The sequence below is a fragment of the Rhinatrema bivittatum genome, chromosome 4, assembly GCF_901001135.1.
Source record: "Rhinatrema bivittatum chromosome 4, aRhiBiv1.1, whole genome shotgun sequence".
Lineage (NCBI taxonomy): Eukaryota > Metazoa > Chordata > Amphibia > Gymnophiona > Rhinatrematidae > Rhinatrema > Rhinatrema bivittatum.
In genome coordinates, this window is record NC_042618.1 from 425,268,128 (window position 1) to 425,280,730 (window position 12,603).

A 12,603-nucleotide genomic window follows, 5' to 3' on the forward strand; every position below is an offset into this window, starting at 1 on the left:
TATATACCATCTATATAAAATTTTGTAACTGTTTTCTAGTACTTGCGCAGATATAGAACTGCGATGAATCATCATTAAGCACAGATCCCAGTCCCTTTCAGAAAGTGTCTGTGCCAAATCTCATTCCCATGTCTGCATATAACCCGCTTTCCCACCGCTAGTTTTATTCAGCAGCACATATATCTTGGAAATTACTTCTTTTAACGTGTGGGCTTTATCACAATAGCCTTCGAAAAGAGACTTTCCCATGGACAACTCTTCTTGGATCTTTTTAGTGGACAAGAAATGCCTTAGTTGCAAATATGCAAGAAAATCACCATCCGAAAGTTGAAATTTTTCTTTTAAATGATCCATGGTCGTCAACAAACCTTTTCCATTGGAAACAATTTAGTAGAACTAGGGGTCACGATTTGAAACTCCAGGGAGGAAGACTTAGAACCAATGTCAGGAAATATTTCTTCACTGAGAGGGTGGTGGATGCCTGGAATGCCCTTCTGGAGGAAGTGGTGAAGACTAAAACTGTGAAGGATTTCAAAGGGGCATGGGATCTCTAAAGACTAGGGGATGGGAATAAATAAAAAAGCTTAACTGGCACAGAGCCGCAGTTACTACCCTTAACAGAAACATGGGGGTAACCTGCACCGAGCAGCAGTAACTACCTTGGGAAGCTTGCTGGGCAAACTAGATGGACCATTTTGGTCTTTTTCTGTCGTCATTACTATGTTACTATGTAAGAACTCAAAGGATCTTGACTGATCTTGCCAAACCTGGCCTAGCATAAGTAACCCTTATCTGCCCATATTTGGAACACTTTGCTTTCTCTCCCAGCAGGAAAGTTTTCACAATACCTTATAGAGGTGGAAAAATAATATTGTCGGGGACCTAATAACATGTGTCACCATGTCTTCCATGAAGCCAACGTGCTTGCAGTGCATGGGGAAATTTGTGGGGCATCATAGGGAATTCTCCCAAGCTTCCAAATTAAATCCCTCAGGTTTCCATCTTTGATCATATCTTCCTCAATAACCACCCATTGTTTAGGCCTATCTCTATTGTGAAGGTCCACTACTGCTTTTAGATGAGAAGCAGCATAATATTTAGTAATGTTAGGTACCCCCATGCCTCCAAATAGCTTAGATTGGTGCATCACATTTCTGGAAATCCTCAGTGGTCTTCTCTTCCAGATAAAAGAGAAGTTTTTTCTCTGGATTGTTTTTAAATAGCCAGATGACACAGAGCATGTTAAAGTTTGAAAGAGTTATCCCAATTTTGGCACCAGGGACATTTTTATCGCTGCTATCCTGCCAAACCACGACATTGTCAGTCATTGCCAAACCTCCAAGTCTTTCCCCAGCTTCTTAAAACGCGGTGCGTAATTTAAGCGAAATAAATCTTCCTGGTGTGATCCCACCATTATACCTAAATATTTCACTGTTTTTTTCGCCCACTGGAAAGGGAACCGCCTCTTGAGTTTTTGAGCCATCCCCTCAGGCAGGAAGATGGGCAGCAGTTCGGATTTATCATCTTTTAATTTCTGCAGCAGTTTGTGAGAGCTGTTTCTCTTATGAGCCATTTCTACCTTCCGTAGCTGCTCTTTCAATAATTGACTCTATCTTTCTTTCTCCCGTTTTTTATATGAAGCCATAGAAATCAGGCTTCCCCTCGTCACAGTTTTTAGGCAATCCCATAATACTACAGGATTTATATCCGGGGTGCTATTAAAATGTAAATATTCTGAAATCACTTTGTTCATGTGCTGTACTACATCTTTGTCTTTTAATAAGGAATCATTTAATTGGCATAACTTCCTTCATTATCTCGAGTAACTCCTATGAGTTTCCACCACGCTAAGGCGTGGTCAGACCATGAAATGTTACCTATTCCCGTTGCCCTAGTGTGTAGCATTAAAGACTTATCTGCAAGGAAAAAGTTAATTCTGCTATACGTGTCATGAGGTCTCAGATAGAATAATCTCTCCCCGCTGGGTGCCTGTCCCTCCAAACATCTAATAGGTTCCATTTTTTTATAAATCTGAGAAAGGCCTCCGTATCGCATACGGAGTGATGTATTCCCCCTTTTGAACAGTCTACTATAGGGTTACATACTAAATTAAAATCACCTCCAATGATTAGTTTCCCACTGTTAGACTGTAGCAAGGCTATATCTAAATTTTGAAATAGCTCTCTCTGAAGTGTGTTGGGACAATAGATATTAACTAAAATATGCAATTCTCTGTTGATGAGAAGGTGTAGTATTGAAAACCATCCTTCCTCATCACGGTGCACATAATTCACCTGTGCCTGGAGGTCTTTAGCGATGAGAATCCCCACCCCTGTGTATTTATGGGCAGGTGTGCTAGCAGCCAAAATTATCTGATTAAACTGTGGGGACATTAACAGACGTTCGTCTTGCTTTCTTAAGTGCGTTTCCTCGATAAACGTGACCATTGCCTTCAGTCAGGCCAATACAGTATGGTGTGCTCGGCCGAGCGCACAGTTAGCCCCCGTTTGGCTGCGTGTTTTCCACACACTATTTTTACCCCTTATACAATAAGGGGTAATAGCGCGTGGAAAACGTGTGGCCAAACCCCCCCCCCCCGAAACTAATAGCGCTCATCACATGCAAATGCATGTTGATGAGCCTATTAGCTATTCATCCGCAATACAGAAAGCAAAATGTGCGGCCAAGCCGCACATTTTACTTTCAGAAATTAACGTCTGCCCAAAGACAGGCATTAACCATTGACGGCACCGGGTAAGTGTACAGAAAAGCAGAAAAATTAAGCGTCGGCTGTCAAACCCTCTGACAGCCGCCACTTCTGCCAATAAGGAGACACTAGGGATGAGCTAGTGACCCTAGCGCCTCCTTATTAGCACGGGCTCTAATTTGAATACAAAATCGCGCACCCAGGAGAGGGGCCTGGGCAAACGTCGGGAGAGCGGGCACTCACCTTGGAGTGCCGGCTCCCGCGCAGTTTACTGTATTGGCCCGATTGAGAGCAATTCTTTAAACATAATGGGGCGGATTTTAAAACGAGCGTGAATAGCCTACTTTTGTTTGCGCTCCAGGCGCAAACAAAAGTACGCTGGATTTTAGTAGATACGCGCGGAGCCGCGCGTATCCGCTAAAATCCTGGATCGGCGCGCGCAAGGCTATCGATTTCGTATAGCTGGTGCGCGCCGAGCCGCGCAGCCTACCCCCGTTCCCTCCGAGGCCGCTCCGAAATCGGAGCGGCCTCGGAGGGAACTTTCCTTTGCCCTCCCCTCACCTTCCCCTCCCTTCCCCTACCTAACCCACCTGCCCGGCCCTGTCTAAACCCCCCCTTACCTTTGTCGGGGGATTTACGCCTCCCGGAGGGAGGCGTAAATCCCCGCGCGTCAGCGGGCCTCCTGCGCGCTGGGACGCAACCTGGGGGCGGGTCCGGAGGGCGCGGCCACGCCCCGGGCCGCCCCGGGCCGTAGCCACGCCCCCGGGCCCACCCCCGGAACGCTCCCGACACGCCCCGAAAACGCCGCGCGGTTCGGGCCCGCCCCCGACACGCCCCCCGACACGCCCCCTCCGAAAACCCCGGGACTTACGCGAGTCCCGGGGCTCTGCGCGCGCCGGTAGGCCTATGTAAAATAGGCTTACCGGCGCGCAGGGCCCTGCTCGCGTAAATCCGCCTGGTTTTGGGCGGATTTACGCGAGCAGGGCTCTGAAAATCCGCCCCAATATTTCTTTTACATGGGGAATTGAAGCCCTTAACATTTAAGGATACAAACTTAATGTTCACCATCTTCTTCATGCGATTTATCCCACCATGAGTTGCTGAAGTAAAGTATCAACTGTTCCCAAACATAAAACAGTTTCCCTCGAGAATTGTGTCTAGATGTACCTAGAAAATACCATATCACTATGGGTACACTCCAGATATCCTCTCGTTCCCCATACCCTGATCCCTTCCCTAGCCCCCCCCCGGTCATTCTCTATCACCCACCACCGCAGCAGTGAGCCCTAGCGGGAATGAGTCGTCGTCCCCGGCCATTTCCCCTAAGTAACATGCAAAACATAATAAAAATAACAGCCTTTCAGAAGATACTGAGCATACTTAAACTTTCTCTGCCCGAGAAAAGAAAAGATAGAGGGTTATCTGTCCCTGGAGTCGTAGATTGTAATCAGTCCACAAGGACAAATTATACTCAATCCACTCCCTCTTGGGAATACACTGATCGGCCGCGTTGCATCTCAGTCATGAGCCATTCTTGCCGACATGCTGCCATCTAGGCCTCTGTGACTCCATTTTCCTGCGAGCGTGGCCGGTCTGGGTTTGTATGGAGAAACCCAGTGGTGCCAGGATCGGGGCCGCATCCACCTCTGTAGAGATCTTGGAAGTAATTCTGCTTATAGTAAACACTAGTCCACAAGGAAAGATCCACCGATAGCGGATGTTTTCCTTCCGTAGAAAAGAGGTTACATTCTGAAGTTCTTTCCGCTTCTTCAGTGTACCGGCCGCAAGATCGTTGTATGAGGCTATGTTGTGGCTTTCCCACGAGATGTTTCCCATTTTTCTTGCCCATTGGATGATCTTTTCTTTCAACCGAAAGCTGTGGACACAGGCTATAATATCTCTCGGTAAGTTCTGCCTTGGGGCTCTCAGAGCTCTGTGCGCTTGATCAAGCACTATGTCATCCTCTATATGTTTAGGGACATAATCATCACTGGAATTCAGAATTGCCCGACAGATTTTGCAGACTACCAAGCCGGCATCCTCGAAGGCCTCTGATTCTGGAACTCCCCTAATACGAATATTGGACCTTCTGGATCTATTCTCAAGGTCTTCTATTTTAAGAGCTTGTTCCAGATTTGATTTGTGGAGTTCCTCAATATCTTAAGAACATAAGAACATGCCATACTGGGTCAGACCAAGGGTCCATCAAGCCCAGCATCCTGTTTCCAACAGTGGCCAATCCAGGCCATAAGAACCTGGCAAGTACCCAAAAACTAAGTCTATTCCATGTTACCGTTGCTAGTAATAGCGGTGGTTATTATCTAAGTCAACTTAATTAATAGCAGGTAATGGACTTCTCCAAGAACTTATCCAATCCTTTTTTAAACACAGCTATACTAACTGCACTAACCACATCCTCTGGCAACAAATTCTTCTTTTAAGCACGAAACTTCAGAGGCCTGATCTTCCACTGTCATCTTGATGTCCTCAACGAGTCTTCTGAAATCTGCTAGTTCACAGCGAAATTCAGAGATAGCTTCCTGCATATCTTCTTTTATGGACTTAATGTCCCATTGTATTTCCTGAAACCATTTTTTTGAAATCGTCTTTGGTGAGTTCGGTATTAGGTTTATGGGGATATGTTTCGTCTATTGCCCTTGCGTGCGCGTCAGCCATGTTGTTTTCTCCAGGCTCCACTACTTTGCCCAGGGCCGCAAATCTCAATCTGCCGGAATCGTACGAAAAATGTTTTAGATCTATAGATTTTTTCCAGGTTGTCATTCCTCTGTTTTTCCTTCCAGCGATCTTGTTGAGATTAATGTGATCCGCCTTGTGCTATGCCATTATTTTAAGATGAATAGGGGGAACAAGTCTGGAGCTAATGGCTCAAGCATCCTTCTTGAAGGGATGACATCACTTCCCCCACAAGAGACAATTTTAATGATCGATTACAAATTTATTAGTAGTTGATCTGCAATTTTATTTTTTAGTTTTTTCAGAACTCTGGGTATAAACAATCTGGTCCAGGCTATTTGCTACTCTTTATTTTGTCAATATGCCCAGTGCTATCTTCCTGCTTTTGTATAGTTTGTTTCAGTTTTTCTGAATCACCATTAAATACTATTTCTGGCACAGGTATCTCCCCAGCATCCTTTTCTATAAACACTGAAGCAAAGAATTCATTTAGTCTTTCTGCTATGGCCTTATCTTCCCTAAGTTCCCCTTTAATCCCCTCCCTCATCTAACATCCTTCACAGGGTTTCTGGTTCAAATATATTTTAAAAAGGTTTTGTTATGAATTTTTGCCTCTATGGCTAGCTTCTTTTCAAATTCTTTTTTCTTGTCTTATCAATATTTTAAATCTAACTTGCCAGTGCTTATGCTTTTTCCTATTTTCATTCTTTTTTCAATTTTTTTAAATCAGTTTTTTGGATAAAATAGTTTTTAACCTAACCTTTTAACCATGCCAGCAGTCATTTGGCCTTCCTTCCACCTTTTCTAAATGCATGCAATTCATCTGATCTGGGCTTCCATGATTGTATTTTTAAATCATGACCACACCTGATATAAACTCTTTACCTTTGTAGCTGCACCTTTTATTTATTTATTTGTTTGTTTGTTTATTTATTTTTTAACTATTTTCCTCATTTTATCAAAGTCTTCCTTTTGAAAGTTAAATGCTAGAGCAGTAGATATACTTAATGTCTTCCCTCCAGTCATTAATTCAAGTTTGATCGCACTATGATCACTGTTGCTGAGCGGCCCCATTACCATTACCTTTTACTCCAAATCCTGCATTCCACTAAGAATTAGGTCTAAAATGGTTCCCCATCTCGTTGGTTGCCGGATCAGCTGCTCTATGAAGCAGTCATTTATTTCATCTAGAAACTTTACCTCCATAGCATGTCCTGATGTGGTTTTACCTAGTCAATATTGGGGTAATTGAAATCTCCCATTATTACTATGCTGTCAAATTAGTTAGCTTCCCTAATTTCCATTTCCATTTCATCTGTCTGTTCATTTTGTCCAGGCAGATGATAGTATACCCCCACCGCCCTACTCTTCCCCATCAAACATGGAATTTCCACCCATAAAGATTCTATTGTGTATTTAATCTCTTGCAGAATCCAGTTTACCCAACTGCACTTCTTCAGCTAGTATATTATAAGTTTGTTCCAGGTTCACTGTCTATGACAAGAACAAAATATTGCTATATAAATACTTTCCTTTTACTGGCATTGGTGTTTAATATTTAAAGTCTTTTACAGCTTGATTGTGAAGCTAAAGGTAACTTAAAAGTTTTAGAATAATCCACCTACAGCCAATTGTAAAACCTGTTTTTGTGAAGTACAGAAAATATAAAGAAGTCAAGTTTGTATAGTTTAAAATTGCTTTTATATTTCATGTTGTTGAAACAGAAAGTAATTTGATTTTATAGTGTGAATATGCTTATCAAAGTTTCTGATCCTGAACAGATCTATGCATGGTGTTTAACATGCTCTAATCACAGAGGTAACTGGCTTCTTCACAGGTACAGACTGTGCAGACCTCTCTGTCAGAATCTCCAGTGATGACCAGCCCTTCTCAGCGAATCCAGATCATCTCCACAGACTCAGCAGTCACTTCACCACAACGTATCCAGGTACAAGTCTTGTCACATGCTAGAACTATACAGTTTGTCCATGCAAGGATCATTAACTCCTTACCCTTGCTGTTTTAACCAATAAGAATTTGTATTACAGAGAATTATGACTATAAACTGGAAAACAAAAGTGTACATTGGTGAACATATTAAAACTGTATTCTTAGAAATGACTCTTATTAGTATTTTTGCTTAATTTTGAGCTACATGGAAGTGAAAGAGTTGACTGCATTACTCCCGACAGTAAAGAAGCAGAAAGATCATCATGTGCCTTTGTCAGATTTTATTAAAACTGAACAGTTAGGAGGCATGTGTACTTTAAAGTATCTATATTATGATGAAAGTCACCATGTAAAAATAAGACCTTTGGATTGAATATATGCTAGTGCTTTGGCTTTTGTGTCATATCTATTTAGACTACTATACAATTTACTTTTTTATAATCTGTTAAAATTTGAAATTGACTTTTAAATTTGATCTTTATTTTCTGGCATATTGGATTATTTGTAAGTAGTGAAACCTTTTATTGGAAAACATAATTATTCAAAGTTGTATACAAGTTAAAAAACCATGTTTTCCTAGCGTGTAGCAGATGGATTCAGGACCAATGGGTATAGTGTACTCCTGATAGCAGTCGGGAGACGGAGTCACATTTCAATCTGACGTCAGCCTACATATTCCCGTGCAGGAAGCTTAGCTTTTCAGTATTTTTCCGTCTCCTAAGCAGTTAGGGACACTACACACACTTGCACAGTGTTAGAAAATCCAAACCAAAGAAGAAAGAAAAACTTACCTCTATAAGACGAGCCCTGTTTCTCCTATGGTGATACCTAAGGGTCCCTCCCCCAGTCGAGAATTCCTGAGGTGATTTCCGAGATCCCTCAGAGGCAAGCCTCGGTTTGGTAGTCGGTTCCCGGTGTGGACTTTGCCCCCAGAGTGGCTGAGAGGCAGCAGGTGCAACAACAAGCGCGGCAGTGAAGGTATTTTCCCTCTCCCCCCACAGCCGGAGACCGCCCGGCACAAGACCAGGAAGCACCGAGACAAGGTAAGGTAGAAAACTTTCTCACAGGACAAGCAGGATGGTAGTTCTCACAATATGGGTGACATCACAGGATGGAGCCCTGTACAGAAAACTTCTGTCAAAGTTTCTACAAAGCTTTGACTGACACTGGCACACTGAGTGCACTGAGCATGCTCAGCCTGCAATTATCCCTGTGAAACCACAGGTGTCTCCCTCAGTCTTCTTTTTTCCGCTCTGCAGTAAGCATAGTGGTTAGGAGCTCTGAGAGAAATTCTAATACTTTTTCCACACGGAAACACTTAAACTTTTACTTCACAAACACTTTTCCCTGCACGGGTCTCCCTTCGCATATGTTTATTTGACGCTCGGTGAGTACTATGCCCTGTTTTTTTGGTCTGTTCCTGTCACCTCCCTGGCCTGCCAACCGACTGCGGCCTTCCCTCTCCCTATGTTTGTTAGCCACGTATAGCCTGCGAGTGTCCCTCTGTGACACTCTGCCTGGTTATTAGCGCTAGTGGGACAGGGACTTCCATGGTTTCCGTTGCCGCCAGGGCCCCTGTCGAGTTCAGGTCCTTCGATTTCCTCGGTACCCTCGCACAGTCGATGCCCCCATCGCTACCGTCGGGACCCCTTTTTAGACAGTCCTGGATTCTTCGATGCCATCGGTACCCCTCCCCCTGCGGTACACTGATGCCATTGGTCCCTGCATCATTCTATCAGTGCCATCCATGTTTTTCATCCATGGCACTGATTTTTCCTTGGGTTTCATCGGTGCCATCATCACCCGGATGGATGCCATCAACCCACACGTTTGTGTCGTTGGTGCCATCCATAACTGGGTCGATGCCATCATCGCCCAGGGCACTTCCATCGATGCCCAGGACATTTCCATCGATGCCATTGTCCATGGGATCGATGCCAGGTCGATTCCATCGATGGGCAACAATGCCAAAGTGGATTCCATCGATGGCATCCATGCCAACATCGATTCCATCAATGCCCATGTCTGTGGCATCAATGCCAGACGCCATTGGTGCCCGAGTTGATCCAATCAATGCCGTCGATGCCAGTGGCCATGCCACCGATGCCGTCGGCGCCCGCCTCCATACATCGATACCCTCAATGCCCACATCGTTTCCATCGGTGTCTTCGACATTCCTATCGATGCGGTTATCGACTCCGATGCCGGTATCATTTTTCCGATGCCAACGATGTTTTTTTCGATTATTCGATGCCACATCATTTCCATAGATACCTATGCCAATGCCGTCAGTGCTTCCGTCACTGTCATCAGTGCTCTGCCCGGGTCATTGACGTTTTTTCATATATATTTTTGACGATACCCTAGAGGCCGCTTCAGCCGCCATCGACACCGTCAATACCGACATAGCACCTCCACGTAATGCCCTCGCCTAAACATAGTGCTCCATGCTTTGGGTTCTTATTAAAGCCCCGTATTAGCCTATGCCACTACATAGTGCCAGGAGCAGTGCAGGCATGCTGACAGTCCATCATCAGTTGCCATCCAAGACAGCGAGGGCATCCATCTCGGCGCTGGGGAAAGACCGGGCCGAGCACCGTGGCACGCATCGTCACCGACACGGTGACCATCCACCACCAACACCATCCAGCACATCGGTGCTATCCTTCTCGGTGCTGGAGAACGCCCGGGCCGACCAACATCACCACTGCCATCGCCACTGTTCCGCACAGTGCTGGCAGTTCTTGGTGCTCCAGAAACACTGGAACGAGTTCCAAAGAATTCTGCACTGGCGTCATGAGACATCGAGCCGCTGTGATGAGGGCCGGGTTCACGAGCTGTTAATTGGCTCCCCTGTTTCCGAGGCGTGCCCCACCGACATCAGTGCGGGATTGTGGCCCTCCACAAAAATACTGTGGTAGCGCCAGCCACGCTCAGCCTGTCTCCTCTATACCTGCGCCACCATACCAGGCATCAGAGTTGAGACGGGCGTCTACGTCCGACAGATACCCCTCGAAGACTCCTGAAATCCACGGAGCCAGCAATCTTCACCGGCTCATCCTTTGGCGATCCACGTCGGATGGTAAGTACCCTCTTCTGTGGCATTCCCATTGAGATGTGTTCTCTAATTCGGGCCACATGGTTCGAAAAGTTCTAGGTCACGTACCTTTCAAGAACCGTATTAGTGTCACATATCGCTATGCCAGCTATGTCAGCCACAATACCAAGAGAACCTCTCTATCATTTCTTTGGGATTGCATCAGGATATCCTCCCATTTTCAGCAACAGGGCTCTGTACTGATTAATACTCTGGCTTCTGGTTCCTAATTCAGAACCAAAGTTCCAGATGCATTCGCTGATCTGCTAAACACGAGATCCAAAAAATACTACCTCAAGTGCAAGTCCACCTTGAAGCCTGATGACAGGTCTCGATGTCTCCTTGTACAGCACACAGAAATGCGGGTAAGACTTTACCGCTCACGCTCCCGTGGGAGGTTATATGATATCCAGATTATATCAGCCCCTCCAGTTGGACACCTCCTGGTCTCCTAACTGGCTGGATATCAGAGCAGCCATCCCACTTTGTACCAAAGTTCCTGGTACACTCCCCCAGACGCTACAAAGCGCAGGGGGGGAAGGGGGGGTTGGGGAGTTTAATTACACTATTCTTTCTTTCAACAGAAAGTAGTTACTCTCCGCCCATCCTGGACCTCAGAAATACCAACTTTCTTCAGAAGGTACTAGTAAAATGGTTTCTCACAGGACAAGCAGGATGGTTGTCCTCACAAATGGGTGACATCGAGGATGGAGCCCACCACGGAAAACTTCTGTCAAAGTTTAAACAGAACTTTGACTGGCCCCTACTGGGCATGCCCAGCAAGGCACTGACCCTGCAGCCAGCAGGGGTCTCCCTTCAGTCTTCTTTTTTCCGCGCAGCAGTTGCCACGCGGTGAAAAGAGCTCTCTAACCACGTTCCTGACAGGAATTTGGAAGTTAATTTCCTAAGAAAATTTGCCCCTCAGGGGTCTCCCTTCGACAAATTTTTAGTCATCTTACGGAACCCGGTAAGTTTTTTGCCTTTTTCCATCGACTACCGTCGAATTTGGCCCTTGAGGCCTGTTGGCACTTACCGATCCCCAGCCTAAATTTTGGCTTCAGGCCATGGCAACGGGGGTTCCGCCGTTGTCCGGATTGTACCCGGACTATGTCCATCACAGACCCCCACAGGGTTTGTGTGATGTGTTTGGGTAGTGAGCATGATGTCCTGACTTGCACCAAATGTGCCTTAATGACACCCAAGGGTCGCAAAGCCAGGATGGAGAAGATGGGGCTCCTCTTCCATGCACCCACCCCAACGCCATCGATAGCATCGACGTCATCGGAACCGGCACCGTCGAAGTTGTACCATCATCGTCAACCCTCCGGTGACCGTCCGCCATCGATCGCTTCTCGGCCGTCGACTCCCGTCCCTTCCCCGGATGGGCGAGGGGATCGGAAGGAAAAGCACCGCTATCGACGGCACAAATCTCGGCCTGTCGAGGATCCACAGCCATCGACCTCTGCTCAAGCCGAGCCACCGACAAAGAAGCCGCGAACAGACCGGACACCCTCCACGTCTCGTTCGCAGGCATCGAGGAAACCCTCACCCTCCCGGGGTGCGGGGGCCGTGATCCCACCGGTTACGGTGGTCCCTCCGGCCCTGCCTCAGCCTCCCTCTCCCGTCGAGCCGGGTATGGTTACCCCTGGTCTCCGGGCAGAACTGGACCGGCTGGTCCAGGAGGCCATCGAGAAAGCGATGAAGAAATTGCAACCTCCATCGGCACCGTCTCCGGCACCGGTTCCAGTGCCGCCCCCGGCACCGACACCGGCACCGGCTTCGCCACCGAGGAGGGAACCGACCACCGAGCCGTTGATACAAGCACTAGCACCGCTACTGAGCCGCATGGAGGCGCTCATGACGGCCCTTCCATCGGTGATTCCAGTGCCATCGACAACACCACCGTCTCCGACTGGATTTTCATCGGCAGGAGAAACACCGTTCCGGATTCCCCCTTCCGGGGTGGTTCCATCGGTGCCTTCTGGTATATCTCCACCGATATATCCTTCGGTTCCATCCATTCCACGCCAGGCACCGATTCCATCGACAGCACCGAAGCCATCGATGCCATTTCTGGTTCCACCTACGGCACCGATTCCACCTCGGTTTCCATCGATGCCTTTAGAGCCTCAGCCAGGTCCATCAGGGTTACAAA

The 12,603-nt window shown here is 46.6% G+C and overlaps 1 protein-coding gene across 4 annotated transcripts in view; it reads left to right on the forward strand.

Moving 5' to 3' along the window:
- Window positions 1-12,603, forward strand: part of NR2C2 (nuclear receptor subfamily 2 group C member 2) — a 380,432-nt gene that overhangs the window by 96,663 nt on the left and 271,166 nt on the right. For all 4 annotated transcript variants that reach the window (XM_029601391.1, XM_029601389.1, XM_029601390.1 and 1 more), the window contains one exon: window positions 7,239-7,349. In XM_029601391.1, the coding sequence (XP_029457251.1) occupies window positions 7,239-7,349 (111 nt within the window). The remainder of the gene's footprint in view (window positions 1-7,238; window positions 7,350-12,603) is intronic.